At 31.7% G+C, this 27,709-nt stretch overlaps 1 protein-coding gene across 1 annotated transcript; it reads right to left on the bottom strand.

The window, feature by feature from the left end:
• Nucleotides 1-231: 231 nt before the first annotated feature.
• LOC139487530 (uncharacterized) lies at nt 232-27,709 on the bottom strand. Its single transcript, XM_071272396.1, has 2 exons — nt 27,611-27,709; nt 232-2,936 (listed from the first exon to the last, which is right to left on the bottom strand). The coding sequence occupies exons 1-2, from the start codon at nt 27,626-27,628 to the stop codon at nt 1,095-1,097; spliced, it is 1,860 nt and encodes a 619-aa protein (XP_071128497.1). The 5' UTR covers nt 27,629-27,709; the 3' UTR covers nt 232-1,094.

Consider the following 27,709-nt stretch of genomic DNA (forward strand, 5'->3'; position numbering starts at 1 on the left):
TAACACTTGTTGACACCGTCGTCGTCATCGTCCACCCGGAGAAAACACTCCATATGTCTTTTTTTTCTTCTTCTTTACGTCGCTTAGGTGACAAACATGGCCTAATGGATATAAACACGTTTACAAAAATGAAATTAATGATTATAAATATGGAAAGATATTTTTATAACATATAGTTTCTTACAATTCTTTTTTTTATTTAAAAACCAATAATATTAAAAAAATTCCCCCTACGTAGCTCCAGAAAAACAGTTTATAAAATAATCTTATTTCGTAGCGAGTTATCGTCTTCTGAATATGATGATTTTGCCTATGCTTTTTTTCAATCTTCTTTGCATTCTTGAAAAACACTCCGGTGCTGGTAAATCAAGTTCCAAACAAACAGCTGTTAATCAGGGAGACAGCATATTCAAATTTATACTAAGCATGTCCGTATCCAGTTCAAAATAGCATGCCTGTTTTACAATTTAGTTCATTTCAATTATTTTAATATGCTTTCATGTGCTTGGTTGTGACGTGATCATTGAAATGATGGGGATCATGTACAGTCATGTATGTTGTAATTAATTAAGAAATTAAACATATTTTTTTGAATGAGTCCGATTGGTGTCAAAAATACGTATTCGTATTATGTAACTGTGGACACAAATTACTGTAACAGTTGTTGATCTAAAAACAATTCACTTTTCACAATTTGAATTTTCTTATACAGGTAATAATTAATGACAAGAGGTTTTAAAATTGCTGTAGCCTACGGGCGTACGTTTTGATTTCATCATAAAGTTTACATAGCTGTGGAATATGATCACGATGCTACAAACCAATCTACCCCGATTTGACCGACTCATATAAAATGATAAGAACTCATTTGAAAATTGACTTTATTGAAATTTCATAACGGAACCTAATATCAATTTACCGTTGGTTCCTCTTCAACAAATATAATACACGATCTCTTCCACGATTTGGGATTAAAAAGCCTTTAATTATAAAGGTTTCCACCAATCAAAACTAATGCGAATTGATGACCAGATATACTGCATTTCCGTATTGTTTATACCAAGTACACTGTGCCGTTCGAAATCATTGAAGTCTTAAGTACGAACAAACACAACATCCAATGCCATACCGTCTCTAGTATCACCATCTTTATTATCTAACTGAGAATGTTCCACATAACCTCCAATATTTTCAAAAAAGTCTCGTAAATTCTTTAATTTTTTGAATGACTTGTTTATAATAATTTTTTTCCCGTCCCATGATCTATATTCAATAGACCAAATATTTACCACTATTTTTCCAGATATCAGTTCGTTTCTTATTGACTCCAAAATAATCATTTCTGAACCTTCAACGTCCAACGAAAAGTAGTCAATATGTTGCACGCCTATCAGACCTAGGATGTCTATCATTTTAAAACAAGGAACTGAAATTGTTCGTTTAGTTTTTACCATCTTCATCTGATCATTGTCTAATTCGGATGCCATGCCGCCTAATACGCCGCTCTGAATGAATTCAGTTTTATTTAATGTATCTGATATACATGCACACAGACGCCAAGCGTGCCGTTTCAGCGCATCTATTTGACGACAAAGATCGGGGTTAGCTTCTATCAAAAGTCCAGTCCAGTTATGTTTTCTTTCTAACCACAAAGTATTTGAAAGCGTTTTTCCATTGAATGCTCCCATTTCAACAAAAAATCCATTTTTCTTTCTGGAAATTTGATACACAGTTGCATCTTGATGTGCTTGCGAGTAGTGTTTATCAATGTTGTTTAAAGGAAAATAAGGATGCGGTTCTTTCAGCCTGTAATTATCAAGCTGTCTTGTAAAATCTTCATTGATTTTAGTAAAAACATGTACGCGTTGGAGTCCATAACCTCGATAATGCTGTTTCCAATTTGTTGTTAGATATGGATACCTTATCTTCCCATACCACCTACCGGCATTAAACATGATGTAATCCCTTTCATAACTATATGGAACGCCAATGGTTAACGATCCACCTTTCTTAGTTACACACCATCCCCTGGCAATGGCAATGATATCTCCCCAGGGATTAAGTCCGTCGCCATACCTGCCTAAACCGGAATGTTCTATTGAACTAAAAGTAACGATAGCATCAAAACTCCCTAAAGTTTTGTTTAAGTAACTTTTCCGATATTGATCGGGTATCATTGTCTTTATTTTAGGGTGTTTTGAAATAATTTTACCGTATTCTAACGTAACAACCTCGCGTGCTCCTGCTTCCAAAGCACATGCTTCTACCCAGGGAATTTCTGAACCTATAACCAAAACGCGACCATTCATAATGCCAGGTGCATGCTTTAAACCATCTCGTAAAGCATTTGTTTCTGATTCTCCATACGTTCCCTTTAACTTGTTGTCTTTTGCCAAAGAAATGTATTCCTCGATTATTTGTTCTGTCCAAACTGCCAGTCTGGCCGTCTTACCCAAATATCCCCCATCGTTGAAATACCATGATGACACGTTTAGTCTGTTGTTCATCGTAAAGTCCATATATATATTTTTAGGTATCGTTTTGGGTGCATTAGATAAGCCGTGGCCACGATCTATTTGTTCATTTTTAAAGAGCGCTTGACAATCAATTGGGACAGTTATTTGGTCAAAGTAAGGTCCAGATACCCCTTTTTCCTTTGTTTCGCAAAGTTTTCCGCAATCGTTTCTGATAGATTCTACAGCATCTGATTCCTGAATGGGCTGTGTCTCTGTTTTGATATTAACTCTTTTTTCATATGTGAATGATTTCAGACCGTTATATTCCTCTGTTTTTATAGGTGGTATCTTTGTTGAGTTCTTGTCATAGTTGACTTTGAATATGCACACAAACAGTAGAACTAGAACAACTGGCACCATTTGTACCAGTGTAATTCTTTTGTAGCACATAATTTCTGCCGTTGTCTCACAGGTTTTTTTCTGGAAGAAAAAAAGAGGTAAACAGAAGTTAGAAGTGTGCTTCCATTTTGTAAGAACAAATGTTTCATTTAAATCATAACCCTTATCTTTTAGCGGCTTTAAAGGGTCATCACATATGAAACATTCTGCCGTTGAAACAAATATTACATAACAACAAAACCAAGAATTGACCCTCGAAGAACCCCTTCAAACTGTGTTCCCATGCACTTAGAGATGAACCAAATATAACATAATTATTCCTTTCTGTTGATCTACCTGTGATATTAACATGAACCGAGCCATCACATGGTTTTAAACAGTAACTGATCATCACAGAAAGAAATAAACTTTCAAAATTTGATCCCTGACCTTTGTAGATGAAGAGTACAAATAATGATAATCTAATACCTTAATTGTTTTGTTTTAAATCTAAAATATTCTGGGATAAACAGAGGAAATAGTTCAATGTGGGAAAGCTTACCGAAACCATCATACCAAGAATATGAAATTTTCGAAAGAAAAGGGAATTTTACGTTCCAAAGCAGATGCTCTCTTCACATGATGAATAAATGACAGGCGGTAATATGATACCTGACAGACACATAATTAAGTACATTTTACTAACAAGTGAACTTACCAACTGAAGAAGATTTTTTTTTAAAACGGTGTCGTTTAATAAAAAACAAAAAACATCCATGTTAGTGTGATATTTGCAACTTGGAGTTAAGAAAACTACAATCAATCATTCATAGAACTTTGTTATAAATGTATACCAAATACTCTTTTACTCTTGTATCTCCTATACATTTTTAGGAATATGATTGGTTAAAAACTTATGTTTGCAATGTTCATGTAACCCAACTTAAATAAAATTTTCTATTCCGTTTTATTCTGAAGCAACCGCGTGGAGACCGTGTATACTCCGTATTAGGTTATGTGACAACTCTCCAAAAGATACCAAAATGACACAGAAATTAACAACTATAGGTCAACGTACGTCCTCCCGCATAGTCAGCTATAAAGGGCCCCGAAATGACAATGCAAATCCATTCAAACGAGAGAACTAACGGCATAATCTATGTACAAACAAGAGTCTGTCAGAGCGACAGCAAGCAAGATTTATTAACATTTATTTCTGTCCTGGCATTTTTCAATAACACAAGAACCATACCTGATGAGAGGTGAAAGTGAAAATCGTCAGGCGTCAAACAGTCATTTCGGTTACCGTTAGCGTCAAATTGGTTAAAATTTTACTGTGATTTGTCAAAATATCCTTATAGTGATTCGTCAGAGGTCTTAAATAATTATCGTTACCATCGTTTTTGGAAAAAATGTGATTCGTCAAAATCAGTCATGTTTTCATCGTCTAAAAAGAGTACATTTTATCGTCAAACACCAAAAATTACCTTTAACGTCATATGGCAAGAACTTTTACCGTTATTCATCGTGAAGGTATCCCCATTACGACCATCTTGAATTGTTCATGAGTACATGCAACAACATGACTGGAAACTCAATTTTTCAATCTTTCAAGAACCGTAACTCCTGAACAGGAAAAGTGAAAATCTCCATTATTGAACTTGACCTCCAACTTGTCACCAGTAACAACAAATTTTAATTTGCAAAACTTTGGTTGAACGGTTTATGAGTAAATACACGGGCACGAATGAAAACACCATTGTTCAATCTTTCAAGAACCATAACTCCTGAATGGTAAAAGTCAACATCGTCATTTGTTATATACATATTTTCGTTATAAATAATAGTTGCTAGTTCACAGTCTAGTATCTGTATCATTCCGGAATCGGAAAGGGTTATTCCGTATCCGCACTGAAATTAACTCTCTCTCTCTTTTCTTGTTAATGCGGGTTGCAGACGTAATTTTTATTGACAACTAAATCTACTTTATGCGTATTTGTTTGTGTCCTCTACATACATAAGTTCCCCTAGGACACAGAATGGTGGTGGTCCCTTCAAATAAAATAAATTTGAGACATTAACAGGGCTGTTATCGTTACCAAATAATATATTTGCCTGTTGCAGCAACTTGGTATGACTCCTAGTAGATAAAGGGGTCAGATGGAATATACTACAAACGCCTTGTATACTGATATACAACATTGTATAATTTTTTTTGGCGAGACCAAATATGGCTATTGAGTATTTGACGACGAGTTGTCAACGGCTGTACAGAATAAACAGTCAACGTTTGTGTGTATATAATATGTGTTATTAATAAAACTATAAATACATTGAATTTTGCGTTGCTAACATTGTTCATTGATCTATAAAATAAAGTGAATGTATGTGTGTAGAGTCTGTAGATTTGTATTTGGTGAGAACAGTTTTGCCTTGTTCAGCAAAATATTTTTACAGTGAGAACAGTCTGATATTAGACCTCACATTACTTCTATGTGTTAAGATACCAAATCGTCATTATTTATGGAATAATCACTTGAAATGGACCAGACTCGAATCAAAATGAATCGGTTTCACAACTTTTTGTAAACGACTCATTTTTGAAAGCACATGCTTTAACTGAATTATTTTATTTATAAAACTTCATCACATGATTCATTGCATGCGCCAATAACTCATTCAACAGACGTTAGACCAACATTTAACCTTCTGTTTTCTAAAACTGTTAACATTCAAGAAGACGCCCCCTACAAAAAATATCATTTCAGTCAGAAACTAGCGTCGGCTGCCACACCCATTAAATTATAAAATGTAACGTTTGGCCAAGTTTTTCAAGTTTCACGGATATCCTCAAGATAATGGTAATACGTGTTTGACTGAGTTTAAACCTTCCTCCAAATTGCATGGTTTATCCGAATTTAACCCAACTGACAGGCGTATGCAAGCTGCTTTTCGTTTACACTTCAAAGGTCCGGCTTGAAAATGGTGCAACTCATTAAGTGATGAAAGCAAATTCGACAGGAAAAGTGTCCAAATTCTTTTTGAGGAGAAGTATGTTAATTTATGTGGGCATGGGACTAACGCACTTATGCACAGTGAAATATTTCAGAACCTGACTTTGTCATCCGGTCAAAGCTTGGAGGATTTGTATTGTCAAATTTATGAAAAGGGTAAATTACTCGCCAAGCTAGAACATGAAATACTCTCCAATTTATCAGTGGCTTACCGGAGCAAATCTCATTTTTTGTTCCCGCTGGGATGCCTAAAGATATGCAAACCGCTATCGCTTCCGCAAAAATGGCAAAAGCCTATGGTTACAGAAAACATGATGATTCTGTAAATGCTGCAGGATTGTTCAAAAACAAATCTCATGATAATAGTAATAGAAGAACGATGATCAAAATACCGAAGTGCGCGATTTGCGACAACAAATTCAGGAGTTAAGCGAGCTAGTAAAAACTCGAAAAGAAATGAAATCCGACAAAAGTTTTCCGCAGCCTCCTGTAGCCACTTCTTCTGAAATATCTGAAATGAAAGATCAGATAAAGACATGTACTTCTATTTTATACGGCATGAACGTGCAGAGTAAGCAACAGGCTACATATGACCGACAAAATACTCCTGGTCGTAATTATAATTATCCAACAAATGGCGGACAAGTTACAAATGATCGCAATAAGTTTTCCGGGCCGTGATTTAAATGTAATGGTAGAAGTCACCGACAGCATGAATGTTATTGAAACGGTATGGGCCAAAATTTGTCGACTGCAAAATGTCAGTTGTGCCAGCAGGAGGGAAATATAGCGAATTTCTGCACACAGTTTGATTCGGGAAAACGACAGAACCCGGGAGACATGCACGGTCGTCCGGGATAGATTCCGAAAATGTCTTTATGGACTTCAGTTCACATAAGAAGCATCAATTTTTGTACATAAATGTTTTTCGATCAGCTGAAAGTTGCTGCATTAGTTGACTCGGGAAGTTCTATTAATATCATGTCGAAATCTTTATTTGATTCTGTTTCCGACAAACAAAAATTATCATTTGAACAGTTGGATTGTTCCGAAATAAGATAAGCCAATAATGACACTATAAAAGTAACGGGAACGGCAAAAATTAAATTATACATAGAGACACGAGGAGAAATTGATATTGATGTATATATTCTCCCAATAACTTCACATCCGTTTATTCTAGGGTCGGATTATTTGATGAAAAACAATATTGTGTTAGATTATAGCAAAATGTCATGTCAATTGAATACCGCAAATGTTCAAACTCATAAGCGACTTAGTCTTGAACCAAATACAGAAACTATAGATATTTTTGTCACGGAAGATAACCCGATATTAGGCTACACGCGTGTGGTGGAACATAAGATTTTACTGAAACCGGACGCTGTTGGCAAACACCATATCGCCTCCCCCTTATAACAGGGAAATTTTGAGAGAACATCTTGACAATTTGTTAAAACAAGGTATAATTGCTCCTGTGAGTGAAACAGAAGATTTGTTAATTACTAGTCCTATTGTACTTGTCACTAAGCGATCCAAGAATTCTGCTAAACATTCCGCCCAAGACTTCCGGTTTTGTTGCGAGTTTCGTTTTTTAAATTAACAAACTAGGGAATTCAAATATTCAATTCCAGACCGAATCGTTCAGCGAAGTAATACAGAATTTTATATCGTCAATTGATCTTTCTTCAGGATTTTTCCAAATGGGACTTTCAAATGACTCTAGCCAGTATACAGCTTTCCACACATGCTTTGGTACTTATAAATTCAGTCGTTTACCAATGGGTTTAAAAACTGCTTCAAATACATTTCAAATGATTATGGATAAGGTCTTACACGGATTGAAATTCAAATCTTGTCTTTGCTATTTGGACGACGTCTTGATTTTTTTCGACACATTCGAAAAACATTTATCCGATTTAAAGGAAGTATTTCAACGATTTCGCACTGCAGGATTAAAATAAGGACAAAAAAGTGCTCATTTGCAGCATCGTCTTGTGTTTTTATCGGACATCTTATCTCGAAAGACGGGATCCGCCCGCCACCCTACCGTGTAAAGGCGATTTCAGATTATCCACGACAAAAGAATATGAAGGAATTAAGACGATTGTTGGGTTTATTTAATTGGTTCAGAAAATTCATACCAAACTATAGTGCACTTGTTTTTCCATTAACTCGACATTTGAAAAAAAGAGCAGATATTCACATGGCGGAGTGAACAGGAAACTGCATTTACAGATTTGAAACATAAATTGGTATCCGAGACATACTTAGTTTTCCAAAGTTCAATCTGACTTTTTGATTAAGTGTAGATACATCAGCACGAGGTATTGGATATTTGTTATATCAGCTTGACCCAGATGACGAAACACAAAAAACACGTATTATTAGGTTTGGCTCTAAATCGTGGAGTCCATGGCAACAATCTTACGGTCCAACACAATTAGAACTTCTACACAGCTACTTTAGTACAAGTAATCTTGATGTACAGTTCTAAAAATGCATATCAAAAGTAAAGCTGTAATGCTGTATATAAACTGTACATCTGTTAAGCTCTATACCAACTGTACATCTGTAAAGCTGTATATCAACAGTACATCTGTTAAACTGTATATAAACTGTGGATAGATATCGTATCACACAAAACGCAGTGGTAGAATCGATATGTTTAGCTTATAATACACAGATTTTAAAATATGCAGTTAATGTACTTGTTAACAGAGTTGCAGTTTATATACAGCTTTGAAAATGTACAATTTATATACATCTTTTCAGATGTACATTTGATATGCATATATTATATCACATAATGTACGTTGATATTCGTATTGTAGATGTTATGTAGTAGTATGTTGGTCTGCAGAGTTAGTTGTTCTTTGAAGACCCATACTCTCAACAGAAGAATGAGTCTGTGAGAGTTGGTACTTGATTTTTACATGCTGGGGAAAACTAGCTGGGAACAATGCCTACGATGGTGCATGGCATTGCTGTAAATTATTTTTAAAACAAAGAGACTCACCTAGAATATCAAGAAACTCGCTATTGATATCATAGCGGCTTGATCAGTTTATATACTAAGTTCAGAACGTCCTAGTAACCCTTAAATGACTGTAACACACAAAAGAATGTTGCTGACGTAGGTTAACCGTAGTCCGAACTTTTACCGGATTTGTTATCACATAAGCAACACGACGGGTGCAACATGTGGAGCAGGATCTGCTTACCCTTCCGGAGCACCTGAGATCACCCCTAGTTTTGGTGGGGTTCGTGTTGCTTATTCTTTAGTTTTCTATGTTGTGTCATTTGTATTATTGTTTGTCTGTTTGTCTTTTTTAATTTTTAGCCATGGCGTTGTCAGTTTATTTTCGATTTATGAGTTTGACTGTCCCTTTGGTATCTTTCGTCCCTCTTTTAAGATGTTTTATTAAACTTTGCTTAACCTATAATCGAAGGTCCATTTGGCCACAGCTGAATTTGAATTGCACAGATACGTTCAATAATTTATTGAACGTATCTGTGCAATAAATTGTGGTTTCGTGTTGTTTATTCTTTAGTTTTCTATGTTGTGTCATGTGTACTATTGTTTTTCTGTTTGTCTGTTTCATTTTTAGCCATGGCGTTGTCAGTTTGTTTTAGATTTATGAGTTTGACTGTCCCTTTGGTATCTTTCGTCCCTCTTTTATTGAAGTACTTATTTGACATATACTACGCTTTGAAAATGTAAAGAACAGTTAGAACTTACATACATTAACTAATAAACTATATGAAATAAACAAAAACTGCATTTTTCTATTACAATAATCGCTCTCCCTTTGAAAAATAGATTGTTCCACCCATCTAAATATATTTACATAGAGAAATACCACGCAAAAATAAAACAATTTTTGTTTTCTTTGTTTAATCTTTTTTTTTCATTTTTGAAACTTCGTGTAAAATGTTTGTGTTACTTATTTTTATTTTTTTTAATTCTTTTTAAATGAATTGATGTTTATGATGTTACAATTCTTTAGTAATAATTTAAATCGTTGTTCTTGATAAGTTGCTACTCGCATGCTTTACAATTGATAAAATTTAATTAGAAATTGTGTTTAATAAAATATTGCAAAAATATATGAAGGATGAATACACTTGAATAAACCTTAAACATAATTATTTTCATGAAACATCTACAATACGAATACCAACGTACAGTACTTGCAACCTTAGGCGTTACTATTTCAGCGATCAGTCAGCGGTCATCGATCAGTCACCGATCAGTCAAGTTCGCGTCAAACTCACGTCAGGAATCCGTCAGACTTATAGTAAAAGTAATTGACTGATCGGACTGATCGGACGGATAGTACCGATCGACCTTGACGACGGATTGAACTTTAATACATCACATGAAAAACTAATACAAATTACGGAATCTTAGTTTCGTTTAATCTAATTAAAATGGCGACTCTTGAAAATCGAACGTTCAATGAAACATTTTGTTTATTAATTATTTAGCAAAGTTTTATGAATTGAAATGAAAAGAAATATACTGATAAAACCTAAATTAAAATATCATCATTAAAGAATGGTCTTTTTCGTTTTATTTAGGTTATATATTTTCAAAACCGTCGAGTTCTAAAACGGTGTCTACATCGCGATTTTTGTTTTATTATTTTCCAAACATTCTAGGGAAAAACAAAATGAAAGAATCAGTTATTGAAAAATGTAGTCTATTTTTTTTCAATATTTTTAATTTTTGTATCATTATCATCATAAAATTCTTAAAAAAAACTTATCATAATCACGGACTTTCTATATTCTCGTCACAATCGAAGCATTTAAAATAACAAATTACAAAAATAACTGCTGTATTTTTTAACAAGAAATAGAAATAATTTTAAACAATGCAAACAACATTACATTATATTTTTCTGATAGTCTTTTTTAAAAAAAAAAGATAACTACTCCTAAACAATAAAAAGTACAAAAATCCAATGGTGGTAAACATAAATATATTTCTTAAAAAGAAAGAAATAAGCAAATTTATTCTTGAATAATCCACATTTTCTACAAAAAACATATGAAAATCATTTATAACAACTGATTGCAATTGAAATTACCATTTTTTCCAATATGAGAAGAAATATTTGCATTTTTGCCAACACGTACAAAAAAATAATATATCTTTCCTTAAAGTAAACATAAATAAAAGAACAACCAATCCTGATGGACAAAAAGTAATGCAATCATTTATTTTAAGTATTTTAAGTCTCATTACATCTCAATTCTAATTAGCAGACTTGTCTCAAGATGGTAAAATAACTGATTTCAAATAAAATAGTATCATCTTTAATAAAAAGAAGAATAATTTTGGTTATTTTAAACAATGCGAATAAAAATTTAGAATGATTTCTCTGACATTCCTTTAATTTTATGAACAAAAAAACTATTTTAAACTATAAAAAGTACAAAATCCAATAGCGGTCAATAATTTTCAGTAAAATGAAGAAATATTTGCATTTTAGGTAACGGGTACAAAAATTTAATAGCTTTTTCTTTAAAGTAAGCATGTTTTATGAAGAACAGCCAATCCTGATGTACAAAAAGTACTGAAATCATATGACGGTTAATAATTTGTATCAAAATAAATCAAAAACTGCATTCTCATTCCACAAAAATAAAAGTTTAAGTATTTTAATTCTCATTATATCTCCTTTCTAATTAGAAGACTTGCCTCAAGATGGTAAAAATAACTGATTTCAAATAAAAAATTATCATTTTTGATAAAAAGAACAATAATTTTGATAATTTTAAACAATGCGAACAAATTTTTAGTATGATTTTTCTGATATTATTTTAATTTTATGAAAAAAAACTATTCTAAACTATAAAAAGTACAAAATTCCAATGGCGGTCAATAATTTTCAGTAAAATGAAACAATATTTGCATTTTAGGAAACGCGTACACAAATTTAATATCTTTTTCTATAGAGTAAGCATATTTTATGAAGAACAACCAATCATGATGTACAAAAAGTACTGAAATCATGTAACGGTTATTATTTGTATCAAAATAAATCAATAACTACATTCTTATTCCACAAAAACAAAAGTTTAAGTATTTTAATTCTCATTATATCTCAGTTCTGATTAGAAGACTTGTCTCAAGATGGTAAAAATAACTGATTCCAAATAAAATAGTATCATTTTTGATAAAAAGAAGAATAATTTTGATAATTTTAAACAATGCGAACAAATTTTTAGTATGATTTTTCTGATATTATTTTAATTTTATGAAAAAAAACTATTCTAAACTATAAAAAGTACAAAATTCCAATGGCGGTCAATAATTTTCAGTAAAATGAAACAATATTTGCATTTTAGGAAACGCGTACAAAAATTTAATATCTTTTTCCATAGAGTAAGCATATTTTATGAAGAACAACCAATCATGATGTACAAAAAGTACTGAAATCATGTAACGGTTATTATTTGTATCAAAATAAATCAATAACTACATTCTTATTCCACAAAAACAAAAGTTTAAGTATTTTAATTCTCATTATATCTCAGTTCTGATTAGAAGACTTGTCTCAAGATGGAAAAAGTAACTGATTTCAAATAAAATAGTATCATTTTTGATAAAAAGAAGAATAATTTTGATTATTTTAAACAATGCGAACAAAATTTTAGTATGATTTTTCTGATAATATTTTAATTTTATGAAAAAAAACTATTCTCAACTATAAAAAGTATAAAAATCCAATGGCGGTCAATAATTTTCAGTAAAATGAAACAATATTTGCATTTTAGGAAGCGCGTACAAAAATTTTATATCTTTTTCCTAAAAGTAAGCATATTTTATGAAGAACAGCCAATCCTGATGTACAAAAAGTACTGAAATCATATGACGGTTAATAATTTGTATCAAAATAAATCAATAACTACATTCTTATTCCACAAAAATAAAAGTTTAAGTATTTTAATTCTCATTATATCTGCATTCTGATTAGAAGACTTGTCTCAAGATGGTAAAAATAACTGATTTCAAATAAAATAGTATCATTTTTGATAAAAAGAAGAATAATTTTGATTATTTAAACAATGTGAACAAAATATTAGTATAATTTCTCTGACATTCCTTTAATTTTATGAACAAAAAAACTATTTTAAACTATAAAAAGTACAAAATCCAATGGCGGTCAATAATTTTCAGTAAAATGAATGAAATATTTGCATTTTAGAAAACGCGTACAAATTTTTTATATCCTTTTCCTAAAAGTAAGCATATTTTATGAAGAACAGCCAATCCTGATGTACAAAAAGTACTGAAATCATATGACGGTTAATAATTTGTATCAAAATAAATCAATAACTACATTCTTATTCCACAAAAATAAAAGTTTAAGTATTTTAATTATCATTATATCTGAATTCTGATTAGAAGACTTGTCTCAAGATGGTAAACATAACTGATTTCAAATAAAATAGTATCATTTTTGATAAAAAGAAGAATAATTTTGATTATTTTAAACAATTTGAACAAAATTTTAGTATGATTTCTCTGACATTCCTTAAATTTTATGAACAAAAAAACTATTTTAAACTATAAAAAGTACAAAATCCAATGGCGGTCAATAATTTTCAGTAAAATGAAGAAATATTTGCATTTTAGGAAACGCGTACAAAATTTTTATATCTTTTTCCTAAAAGTAAGCATATTTTATGAAGAACAGCCAATCCTGATGTACAAAAAGTACTGAAATCATATGACGGTTAATAATTTGTATCAAAATAAATCAATAACTACATTCTTATTCCACAAAAATAAAAGTTTAAGTATTTTAATTCTCACTATATCTCAATTCTGATTAGAAGACTTGTCTCTAGATGGTAAAAATAACTGATTTCAAATAAAATAGTATCATTTTTAATAAAAAGAAGAATAATTTTGGTTATTTTTAACAATGCGAATAAAATTTCAATATGATTTCTCTGCCATTCTTTTAATTTTATGAAAAAAAACTATTCTAAACTATAAAAAGTACAAAAATCCAATGCCGGTCAATAATTTTCAGTAAAATGAAGAAATATTTGCATTTTAGGCAACGCGTACAAAAATTTAATATCTTTTTCCTTAAAGTAAGATTATTTTATGAAGAACAGCCAATCATTATGTACAAAAAGTACTGAAATCATATGACAGTTAATAATATGCATGAAAATAAATCAATACCTACATTCTTATTCCACAAAAATAAAAGTTTAAGTATTTTAATTCTCATTATATCTCAATTCTGATTAGAAGACTTGTCTCAAAATGGTAAAAATAACTGATTTCAAATAAAATAGTATCATTTTTGATAAAAAGAAGAATAATTTTGATTATTTTAAACAATGCGAACAAAATTTTAGTATGATTTTTCTGATATTATTTTAATTTTATGAAAAAAAACTATTCTCAACTATAAAAAGTATAAAAATCCAATGGCGGTCAATAATTTTCATTAAAATGAAACAATATTTGCATTTTAGGAAATGCGTACAAAAATTTTATATCTTTTTCCTAAAAGTAAGCATATTTTATGAAGAACAGCCAATCCTGATGTACAAAAAGTACTGAAATCATATGACGGTTAATAATTTGTATCAAAATAAATCAATAACTACATTCTTATTCCACAAAAATAAAAGTTTTAGTATTTTAATTCTCATTATATCTGCATTCTGATAAGAAGACTTGTCTCAAGATGGTAAAAATAACTGATTTCAAATAAAATAGTATCATTTTTGATACAAAAGAAGAATAATTTTGATTATTTTAAACAATGTGAACAAAATATTAGTATAATTTCTCTGACATTCCTTTAATTTTATGAATAAAAAAACTATTTTAAACAATAAAAAGTACAAAATCCAATGGCGGTCAATAATTTTCAGTAAAATGAATGAAATATTTGCATTTTAGGTAATGCGTACAAAAATTTAATATCTTTTTCCTTAAAGTAAGCATGTTTTATGAAGAACAGCCAATCCTGATGTACAACAAGTACTGAAATCATATGACAGTTAATAATTTGCATCAAAATAAATCAATAACTGCATTCTTATTCCACAAAAATAAAAGTTTAAGTATTTTAATTCTCATAATATCTCAATTCTGATTAGAAGACTTGTCTCAAGATGGTAAAAATAACTGATTTCAAATAAAATAGTATCATTTTTGATAAAAAGAAGAATAATTTTGATTATTTTAAACAATGCGAACAAAATTTTAGTATGATTTTTCTGATATTATTTTAATTTTATGAAAAAAAACTATTCTCAACTATAAAAAGTATAAAAATCCAATGGCGGTCAATAATTTTCAGTAAAATGAAACAATATTTGCATTTTAGGAAGCGCGTACAAAAATTTTATATCTTTTTCCTAAAAGTAAGCATATTTTATGAAGAACAGCCAATCCTGATGTACAAAAAGTACTGAAATCATATGCCGGTTAATAATTTGTATCAAAATAAATCAATAACTACATTCTTATTCCACAAAAATAAAAGTTTAAGTATTTTAATTCTCATTATATCTGCATTCTGATTAGAAGACTTGTCTCAAGATGGTAAAAATAACTGATTTCAAATAAAATAGTATCATTTTTGATAAAAAGAAGAATAATTTTGATTATTTAAACAATGTGAACAAAATATTAGTATAATTTCTCTGACATTCCTTTAATTTTATGAACAAAAAAACTATTTTAAACTATAAAAAGTACAAAATCCAATGGCGGTCAATAATTTTCAGTAAAATGAATGAAATATTTGCATTTTAGAAAACGCGTACAAATTTTTTATATCTTTTTCCTAAAAGTAAGCATATTTTATGAAGAACAGCCAATCCTGATGTACAAAAAGTACTGAAATCATATGACGGTTAATAATTTGTATCAAAATAAATCAATAACTACATTCTTATTCCACAAAAATAAAAGTTTAAGTATTTTAATTCTCATTATATCTCAATTCTAATTAGAAGACTTGTCTCAAGATGGTAAAAATAACTGAACAATGGGAACAAACTTTTAATATTTCTTTTAATTTCATGAAAAAACAACCTATTCGAAACTATTAAAATTTCAAAAATCCAATGGCGGTCAACAATAACCATTTTCGTAGAAATAAGTTCATGTTAACAGAGTCATATAATACAATTATGTATTATATGTCTCTGATGTTTATAATATTGAATACGAAAATATTAATCAACACAAACAATTTAACGCTCTAAGCATCTTATTCTGTTAAACTATTTTTACTTTTGTATTGCAACTAATTTTATTACAAATTATAACGTGTAAATTAAGGTGTCTTCGTAGAGGTCCGCGTTCATCGATTGTAAACACTGTGGAGTTCGGTTTACATAAGAATTTTAAATATATACGTATCCGTCCGATCCGTGCATAAATTTAATTTACTGATCGATCGGTGACAGTTGTCAGGGTAACTCTCACATAGGTTATTTGACTTATCTGACGGATCCTATGGGTCACCGATCACCGATCACTCATCGATCAGTCAAACATCCGTCACCGATCATTCACCGATCAGTCAAGTTCACGTCAAACAGTAACGCCTAAGGTTGCAAGTACTGTACATTTTTTTGTTATAATATACGGCGGAGGACCTTTCAAAGCTGATAACAACAATAACTACTACAATAATTTATCGACGAAATTTAAAAGCTGACATAAAAAATCAACACCTAGACCTTACAGCATGCCAGAAACTAAGACAGTGGTTCGACAATTCGACCCGGAATATTTACAATTGAACATTATTTTTGTACCGTTTGGACTATTTAATTCTATATATTTCCAGTAAATGATTTATTTGTGAATAATCAGAATACACCATTGAACAACTACACCAGCTGAATATCAAAGAACATATTATAATAAGAGAAGAACTTTAATCAACATCAGTGACATTAATATTAAATCTATATTATTGTGTATTTTGATTGTAAACATATTTTTTCATGAAACTGTGAGTAAATCAAAAGTTTATTTCTAAAATCTAAATTTTTAATTCAAACTTTTCAGCTATGAAAAAAAAATGTCCATTTTCATTTCACAAATCGTATTGCGTTTCATGTCTTGAAATTTTAAGAATTGTTTTCTAAAAGACTGTCAAAATTAGTTTTAAAATTATGTTTTTCATGAAATGTTGTAAAATTTTATTGATTTAAATCATCCATTGAATAACTTTTCAGAATGATGTTAATTAGAACTTTGTTTGTACAAAAGATGTATTTCAAACGCATGTCAATATTAATATTTGCAATCAGTTGTCTTTAAGATTAGGTTCAAACATCATTAAGAGTTACATAAAAAGAAAATATCCTTGTTTGTAAGTTACCTATTAGGAACAAGTAAGCCAAATTCTTGTTGCCGTTTACTGTTGGATAATCTAATACCGGTACAAAGTTATAATAATTTAACATATACATACATAGGCAAGCATATTGCTCAGACTACCTAAATAGCAGGGACGCTACAAATAATTGACATAATGGGTTACCCCAGGAGCAGGAACGCCATCAAAAGTATACGCATGGATCACCTCAGGAGACGGGACGCCTCAAACAATTGACATAATGGGTTACCTCAGGAGCAGGATCGTCATCGAAATGACAGTAACTTAGAGACTGTAATAAGCAAAATCAAATTTTGTTTAAGATTTATTCAAGTTTTTCATACTTCATATTTTTGCAACATTTTATTTAAGCACTTTGGATATATTTTTAATTACATTTTATCAACTGTAAAAATTAACGTTCAATTGTAAGCAGGCGAGAAACAAACTTTAAAGAACAATAATTTATAATTAAGACTTAATAGTATGTTATCATCATAACATCAGTTAAATAAAAAAAAGGAAAAAAAAGAGAAAAATATTAAAAATAAGTTCAAGTTTTTTTTATCGCTAAAAATCAAAACCTAAATGCTATACTTTCATATAGATATTGATTTTTAACTTACATTAATAATTAAAAGTTATAAATCCATTTTCAAATTAATATAGTAAACATCTAATTGTACACAATTTCTATAAAATATTCTTTATTATTTAATTTATTTTGGAGTCCAAAATTTCTAAGGAGAGTAATGTATTATGACAGATTTTTTACATACATTTTGGACATTGCTGACGTTACAATTATTAATTAAATTTAACTTAAATAAGAAAGGTAGTGATTTTGTTAAATCACTATGTATACCGTGGGATAATGCAAACAGTTCTCTGGTCATTTAAAGATATTTATTATCACCAACGTCAAGGTGACCTCTCTATTATATATTGGCATTTACTTATACAACATTTTGACCTTATTTCGGACAATAACCATATTTCAATTTCTGATAAATTCGTGACAAAGAAAGCCACGTTGTCAAAACATCAATTAAATGATTGCTATATAAGTAGAAATTCTGCTTTGAGACGTCAAAGTTTGAATTTTGAAAAAGGCAGACTACATGCAAGTTCCGTATGCGCTTTCTAGGTGCGAAAATAACAAAGCGGAAATTGTAGAGAGTCCAAAATTTTTCAGAACTGATTGCCTCAAAAGTTGCCGATGTACAAGCATTTTATCTGACAATGCGCCTGGTGCAGACACAATTATTAGTGACCCTTATGATGCCGATACCGATGAAAGTGACGAAAATATCCGAAAAAGATCAGTGAGAAAAAAGTCGGAACAGCGTCAAACATTATACAAGTCAGATACCGGCATCGTTGACAAAACTTTATTTTATTTGCAATTTATTTTTATTTCATCTGACAAAACTTCAACAACATCTGTTTTTGAAAATTTATCAATGCATCCAAAAAAATAAAACAACTGCAACGTCAGGATATAACATTGACAAAAATTATAGATTAATTCGAAAATGGCACTTTACCCGATCTCAAAAGGAAGCTAGGCGAGTTCTTTTAAAATCATCTGATTACGCCTTGATTGACCAAATTCTATTTTATTCTCGAGTTGCTAAAGTTAAAAGAAACAAAATGATGGATCATTATCAAATTGTTATACCCGAGGTGTTAATTAATACTGTACTTAAAGTTGTTCATGATTCACCTTCTGGCGGACATTGCGGGATTTACAATACTTTGGACAGGGCAAAAGAACACTTTTTCTTTCCCAGAATGGGAAAAATCATTCCAGTCTATGTACAATCATGTCATCTTTGCCTAATTCGTAAGGTCTCAAATAAGAAAACAAAGCAGGAAATAGTGTCTTTCCCAAAGCCGGCCGAACCATTTCAAGTATGGCAGATGGACCTATGTGGCCCTTATCCAGTTTCTGCTAATGGAAATATATATGTCTTTACAGCGGTTGATTTGTTCACCAAACTATTATTTGCATACCCGTTGCGAAATAAGGATGCCATAACCGTATGTGAGGCAATATACAGGATGTTTACTACTTATGGAGTTTGCCAAACATTAACATCGGATCGCGGTAGTGAATTTACCAATAAAGGTACAGCCGAATTTTGTAAATTGCTTGAGGTTACACAGGAGTTCACGCCAGCATTTGCCCATCATTGCTTAGGGGCGTGTGAACGCCAACATCAAACGTTAGCAGAATGTTTAACAACTCATTTTCTAATAGGAAAATTATGGGTATACGAACTACATTCAGTGACATTTTCAATGAACTCATCTGTTAACAACGGCATTGATTTTTCGCCATTTGAAATACTCATTTTTCAAAGACATACCTGTAGATATGCGAAAGTATTTTCAGGAACTCACTTGTAAATTAAATAAAATACATGAAATAGTATCAAACAATTCTATCGCATCGCTGTAGCGGTTTTGTATGGATGAGGCCTTTTCTGTTCCTTGATACTCCTAATGGCACGGGTTTCTGCAGAACGAATGAGCTTCCCATCTTCAGAGTCGGAGGCAAGGTCGTCACTTTCATATTCACGGAGGGGTTTCCATCCTGCGGGAGATTTGTCTGCAATGCGGATGAGTTTATTTCGCTTCAGTCTTAACCTTGAGGATAGCACCAGATACCAATTTAAGACATGCTGCATCTTCATTAGGAATACGCTTCTGGAGCTTTACAAGGTCGGCCATGATTTCACAATTAAAGTTGATTGTATCTAGTTGCCCTCACCTTTGAGTTTAACTGAAAATTCCTGCTTGAGTTCGGTAGCAAATTCTCGTTGCCAACTGCCAAGTCTTTGTGAAGAGTAGCGATCTTCCCGTCAAGATAGGTTTTAAACAGCGAGAAAGTATCCACCAAGTCGTTATTCCCAGTCTGATGTGCAGAAATACCATCCCGCAACGAATGTACATTAGTACCAGCTGGCAAAGATTCATGGTCGGAATCTAGAAGTTTCTCGGAGTCAGACATACCACAATAACGAATGTTGCCATGTTGAACTATAGGCAAACTGCGAATAACTTTATTTTCTCAAACTCACCCCTTAAGTAATACTTAATCATGCTTTTCACGAAAATCATGAGGGCATATACCCGTAAAAACGGCATTACGGGTTAATGCCATCCATTCAAATTGAACATAAACACACACCATGTGCTATATATAAACACACACACGTGTTTGTAGTAAGCAATCACTTGACCGTTACAACGTCATGTGCCCAATACCTTTAATAAATCTATTGTGAACCTACTGATGTAGGAAGAAAATTTCAAACAATTGGTGATGGTCCGTATGTAGTTATCAACATTCCGAGTTCACATCTGTTTAAACTCCGCAACCCAACAAGGAATTGAAAGCTGTCCGACCCCACACATATAAACAGACTGAAAATAGCGCATATCCGAGCACCCGACCCTGCAAATTGTTTAGCGCCTTTATGTATTGAGAGTACTGAGTCGTAATATTTTATCTGTCAATTCGAAATAACAGAAAAACATATGGTGCACACTTTATAATAACCCGCTGCGCGGGTTATTCAGTGTGCACCACATTTTTAATGTTATTTCTTTATAGACAGAAAAAGAAGTACAGTGATTCCTTAAATACTAAAAACATGCAGCGTCTCAAAACTAGATCGCACAATAAAATCCAGATTGTGCGCCTAGGATATTACTCTACATATTTTATGTTCTGGTGTGTTCGGATGTGTATCTCAAAAGAAACATTGTCACTAGATTGCAATAGTAATTCACCTTGGCTGTATTTGACAAAACTTTTCCGAATTACTTGTCCTCAATGCTCTTCAGCTTTGTAATTTATTTAGCATATTACCATTTTGATTTGAGTAATTTCAAGACGAAAAGCGCGTGAGACACGCAAAATTGTAAGCATGGTGCCAAATGATTTATTTTTTTAGTTTACAATGCAGTCTTTGGAAATCCATACAAATACAAAAACAAATGTAGCTTTCCAATATATTTAACATTACGGTTAACAGCTGCTCAAATTTACCTTGACAAAAAATATTTAAAGTTGAAAAAGACAGTTGGTCGTCGGCTGTTGTCTGCTTTAGGGTCGGGTTGTTGTCTCTTTGACACATTCCCCATTTCCATTCTCAATTGTAGAATCTGTTCTTCATTAAAAAAAATCATTGAATTAATAATCCTAAACAATATGGACAAACTTGCATATATTTTTGAGTATTTTCCTTTCTAAATAAAACATAGTAAAATGATGGCCATAGAGTGATTTTTAAATATGTTTCAGTCTAGTTTCTTTGAATTTAATTTACTTTTTAGATTGGACCTGGTTATTTGAGGAAATTACCTGACAAAAATTAAATCAATCATAAAAGATCCATAAGCAACTGAAATCAACTGTATATTTATATAAATGATAATACTTGTAATAAATTGTTCAAATAAGGCGTTTGAAAATAGCGGAATTAATAACTTTTGGAGTGTTTAAAATTCGTTGGAAGAATTGAAGGCTTGTAATGGTGATTTTGAATCTGTTCAAAGTTTTGATTTTTCTACCCTATATAACACTTTGCCTCAAAGACATATTCTTATTAAAAATCACACACCTAATTAAATGGGCATAAAGTCAGAATGCGAATACCTATTTTCACTCTTTTATGTCATTTTTAAGAAACAACAAACAAAAGAACTTTCTCAGTTGGACATGCTTTGATACTATAACTGCCCTTGAGTTTTTGCAAGATAACATTTTCGTTCGCTTTGGAGATTCCGTATATCGTCAAGTTACCGGAATTCCAATGGAGACTAACTGTGCACCACTTATTGCAGACCTGGTTCTGTATTGTTATGAGTTACAATTTATGACTAAAATCAGCAAAGGCCAATCGAAACAACATCTGATACAAACATTTAACAATACTTTTATATATTTGGATAACATATATGCTCTCAGTAATGACGACTTCAGTATGTTTACTAAAGAAATGTATCCTGTTTAACTAACTTTAAACAAACCTTATACTAATAATGAACACTGCCCTTTCCTAGATCTTGATATGTCTATTATGAACGGGAAACTCAATACCAAAATGTATGATAAAAGAGATGATTTTTCATTTCCTATCGTTAATTATTCATTTTTAGATGGTTACATTTCCTTGTCACCATCTTATGGTGTTTATATATCTCAATTTGTAAGATTCGCTCGTGTTTGTAACAAGATATTAGATTTTAGCGAGAGAAATATGTGTATTACTGAAAAATTATTACACCAGGGTTTTCGATATCACAAACTAGTCATAACATTTACTATATTTTATCAGCGATACAATGACATCTTTCGTAAATATATTTCAACATGCAGACATCTTATACGTTCAGGTATTTCACATCCATTCTTTTACAGTAATATTCTTAACAAAGCATAGAAATATCCGCATTCACCTCAAAAGCTAACAAAAACCTTAAACCGATTTATTAAGAGAGGATATAGTTACGATAATGTTGTCAGGTCATTAAAGATTGCATATTATTGATTCATTTATAGGGTCTTTGCATCAGAAAAACACATTTATTCTAAAACCATTTGTTGGCATGATACGGGTTATGTTCTTCTCATATATTTTATGATGGTATAATACTTGACCCCTAAACGGGAGGGATTGAACTTGATATTCATATGATGAAGACATAATCTTTCAATCAGTTTAATAGAGGTCAAGAGCTGGCGTGTAAGTAACTGCTAGTAGTCCTTTATTAATGTATGTATCATTGTCATTTTGTTTAGTTTCTTTTGTTATCTTTTCTAACATCAGACTCGGACTTCTTTTGAACTGAGTTTTACTGTGCGTATTGTTGTGTGTTTGTTTTTTCTACATTGGATAGAGGTATATGGGGAGGGTTGAGATCTAAAAAAAAACACAGTTTAACCCCGCCGCATTTTTGCGCCTCACCCAAGTCAGGAGCCTCTGGCCTTTGTTAGTCTTGTATGATATTTAATCTTAGTTTCTTGTGTATATTTCGGAGTTTACTATGAAGTCCATTATAACTGAAATAGTATACCTTTTTGTTGAGGGGCAAGCTGAAGGGCGCCTTCGGGTGCGGTAGTTCCTCGCTGCATTAAAGACTCATTGGTGGCCGTCGGCTGTTGTCTGCTCTTTGGTCGGGTTGTTGTCACTTTGACACATTCCCCATTTCAACTTTCAATTTATTAACATGGATCAAACATATACAAGAAAGGGGTCTTTGATTTATTATTCGTTTTCAGTTACAGTTACACATGATTTCAAACTTCTCCAAAATTTTTTATTTAAGGCGTTTTACATTTGTCAATTTTAGATTTTTTGTATTGCATAGATTATATTAGTAAATGAGTTTTAAAATGTTTTCGAATGTATTTGGTGGTTCACAATTGTCTGTTACATAAGAGTTTTATTAGATTATTAAAATTGCATTACTGAAATAACTATACCGTTATCAGACGCATATACTACATTCATATCTGTCTTACGGTATCAAATGCGTACATTAGAGACGACTTTTCACTTAACTACTTGTACACTTGCTATGTTTGGAAGAGAAGCACAACACATATCTATGTCAAACATAGATAAACAAATTAAAATGAAAAATTGTACTTAATTTGATAAAAAGAAATACAATGCCAAAAAATGGCGTTTTTGCACTAAAGGGAGATAATTTGGATCTTTTTCAATGATATTTACATTTTAAAAGACATCTGGGGCCAAAACGAATTGATTTTTTTTACTGATTTTTGTACCAATTGATAAAGTAACAACTAATAAAGTAATAAAATTAAATGTGTAATGAAAAAAAAAATGTTATACCCTCGAGTCTCCGTGAAGACAAATCAATCCCCAATGTTGATATTTGATTAACCATATAGTTATTCTTATAAATACATTAAGCTGGCCTGTACAATAGGGTAAACAATACTAGAAAGTTGACATTAAAGTCACACAAACGAAGAATTTTCTCATCTTTATAAAATGCATGCTAATATTTTATAAGTTCTTGTTGAAGAATAAACATAGCTGGGTGTGTTATTTTCATGAATAGGAAGTTTCACAAATAAAAGCAAGCTAGTAAAGCAACAAGGTCTATGTACACTATTTAAAAAAGGGAGATTTCATCATTTTAACTTAGAATTATTTGACAGGGAGATTTCATAATTTGAACTTAAGCCTCGGTCACACCTTACCGGATAGCACGAACGGACGCCTAACGGATGAAAATAAAAGTTGTCCGTTGGCAAAATTGTTATCCATTGGGAGTCCGTTGATGTAAAACGGACGCGTAACGAATACATAACGGAAACACACCGGATATGCAACGTACGAGTAACGGAGACGTACCGGACAGAACGGATGTCGAAGGTACATCCAACGGACGAGTACCGCATAAAACGGAGACCAAACGGAAGCGTACCGGATAAAACGGATGAACCAAGATATACGGAAAAATTAAAGGCGACAATAATAATATATGTAAATCGAATAAATATTCAAAACTTTTCTGTGTAACTGGTTTTGGTTTGTTCTTCAAAATACCGCTAAAAAGCCGTGTCTGGCGTGAATAAGAGCTGATTGATTGTGAAGACGGGGCCCTACTCTAAGATCGATTATTAATAATAAGAATTCATGAACCCTACGAAATCTGACATACCAATAAATGGCTTTTCTGACGCGAAATTTTCAATTGGCATTTATCCGTTTCAGATCCGTTCATCATCCGTTTTATCCGTTATTCGTCCGGTAGAAGTCCGTTTCACATTCGTTTAACATCCGTTTTGTCCGTTACACGTCCGGTAGACGTCCGTTGGTGAATTTATCTGCCAGACCTCCAACGGATGTATAACGGACACGTAACGGATACAAAACGGAAACGAAACGGATGAGTACCGTACAAAACGGACGCCTACCGGACGTTCAACGGACATTTCATCCGTTGGACGTCCGTTCGAAGTTTTGAACATGCTCAAAATTTTCCACCGGACAGAACGGACGTCGACGGATAAAACGTACGCTCAAAGAACATGCAACGGATATGGACGGACGTCTAACGGACATGAACGGATTGAAAAAAAGTTATTCGTAAGGCGTCCGTTCGAGCTATCCGTTAAGGTGTGACCGAGGCTTTAGAATTATTTGACAACTTATTTTAGACAATGTTACTGTGAAGTCTTGGGAATGGGTTACACTTGTTTTAGGACATGTCTTTCTACATTTTAATGTTACACGACTATTTCAGGTTAGGTTGAAGGTTGGTGCCGGTTCAAACATTAAAACACGCTGAATTTCTTTGCACCTGTCCTATTAAAGGATCCTGTTGTTGTTCAGTGGTTATCTTTGATGTGGTTCATAATTAAGTGGTTAGCGTTTCTCTTTTTTTTTAATATATTAAAGTTATGTCAACGCAAGACCGTTTTCAATATATAAAACGGATTTATATTACTTATGTTAACAGTTTGAAAATACTGGGTACGACTTCGCAAGCAATGGTTTACAAAATCAATTATTTATTCATGTATTCATTCATTCATATAATGTGCATTCAATATAAAAAGCTGAGTGTCCTGTTTAATACATATACTATTGTTGTCTAAAATCGTATATCAGTAAAGTTAAGGTACAAATGTAAATTACAGACATAAATTGGTTACCAAGGAGATTCTATGCATTTGGTGATTATTCTTATAAACTTGCAAAGCTTGTTTAGGTCAAACCGTTTGTTTCTATTCATTAGACCTTGAAATTTTAAAATATTTGGTCTGTTTACAAAAAGTTGGTCTACTTTCGTCTATTTCCGAACAGGAATATGACAGTTGTTATCTATTCGTTTGATGTGTTTGAACATTACAATTTGTCATTTGATTAGGGATTTTTCGTTTTTAATTTTCCTCGGGGTTCAGTATTTTTGTGATTTTACTTTTTTCTAAGACAGAGACGCAACGTCAGATATTGCTACCATTTAGTGTAACAGAAAAATGACGTTAAATTGGAAACGTGCGTCATCTAATTCTTCCTGCTTTCTTTTTTTGTGTAAATGCAAAGTATAACACACAAAAAAGTGTAAATGCAGTGAGAATCCAATCCAATATGATTTTATAATTAACATAGGATATTCAAGTTTACTGCTAGTAATTATGTGTTTTTTGAAGGAATATTGCTGCATTATATATTCAACCCGAGTATGATTTTATTCAAGCAGTGACATACAATAGCTTATACTTATGATACTGAAGTTTTCTTACTTTTTGATCGTCTCATAGATGTATTTTTGTAATGTGTGCATCATTTCGATTTGTTGAAAGCAGGACATTCATATTAAGTGGAGGAAGGAACACGCGGATGCAGTTCATAACGTCCCTAGCATATTACGCTTGTGGCGACGTCAAATTATGATAACGGACAAATTTGCAAGACATTTTCATTAATCCGTATTTTTTATAGATAACCCTGTAATCGTAATGCTATTTGGTGTACCAACTTCAACTTTAAAAGTACTTTTTATTGGTATAGTTGTCAAAGCCGAAAAATAATCTTCACGAAATCAAATCTCTGTTTTTTTGGCCGTAAAAGTTTTGTGAAGGCATGAAAGTTTAACTCGGACATTTCCGCAAGACATTGCAAATCTATTGTTTTGAATTGAATATGTAGCTCAATTTATTTTTCATTCGAAAATGTCAAAATTTTATTTTTGAACTGAATGTTTCAAGTTTCCAAATTAAATTATCGATGGGACATTGCCGTATATCATATTCTTTTGAAAATATGTATGCACATTTTAAATGGAGACAGCCATGTTAACCAATACTGAAATATATCACGTCATAGAATGTTCATGCAAAATTTCGAAGAGTTGCGTGAACATTTCGTGAATTGTTCAAGTTTAATGTTTCGAGTTTGTTACATGGGACAACGCTAAGTAAACGTTTTTCGGATAATCTGTGTCTTCCTAAGCCTATGAATATTATATTTTTATTCTTTTTCTATCACAATGTGAAAATATAAGAATCAATCTTTATTTCCATGTATAATTTGAAATATTTATTTCAGCATTTCTATAAAAAAAATCCCGTCAAATGTTAACTTAACGCTATTTTTCGTTGTAGTAGCAATATCTAACGTTGCGTCATAATGAAACTCGTCGCCAATATCACCGGAATTACACAGAGTACAAATACGATTTTCTTTATGAACATTTCCACGGAATGTTTGTGGTTAAAGTTCTAAATCTACAAAAAGTAGCAATATGTTTTTCATCTAAATTATCAAAGAAGGTTTCGAAATTTATACTATTTTGAAATAATTGAGATAAAACATACCACAATATTCTGCTGCATACATTAAACAAAGATGATTTTGTATCTTATGTTAGATCGTTTACATAAGTTACAGTGCGACAGAAGCTATACTATTCTGCT

Source organism: Mytilus edulis, chromosome 9 (assembly GCF_963676685.1).
Source record: "Mytilus edulis chromosome 9, xbMytEdul2.2, whole genome shotgun sequence".
Lineage (NCBI taxonomy): Eukaryota > Metazoa > Mollusca > Bivalvia > Mytilida > Mytilidae > Mytilus > Mytilus edulis.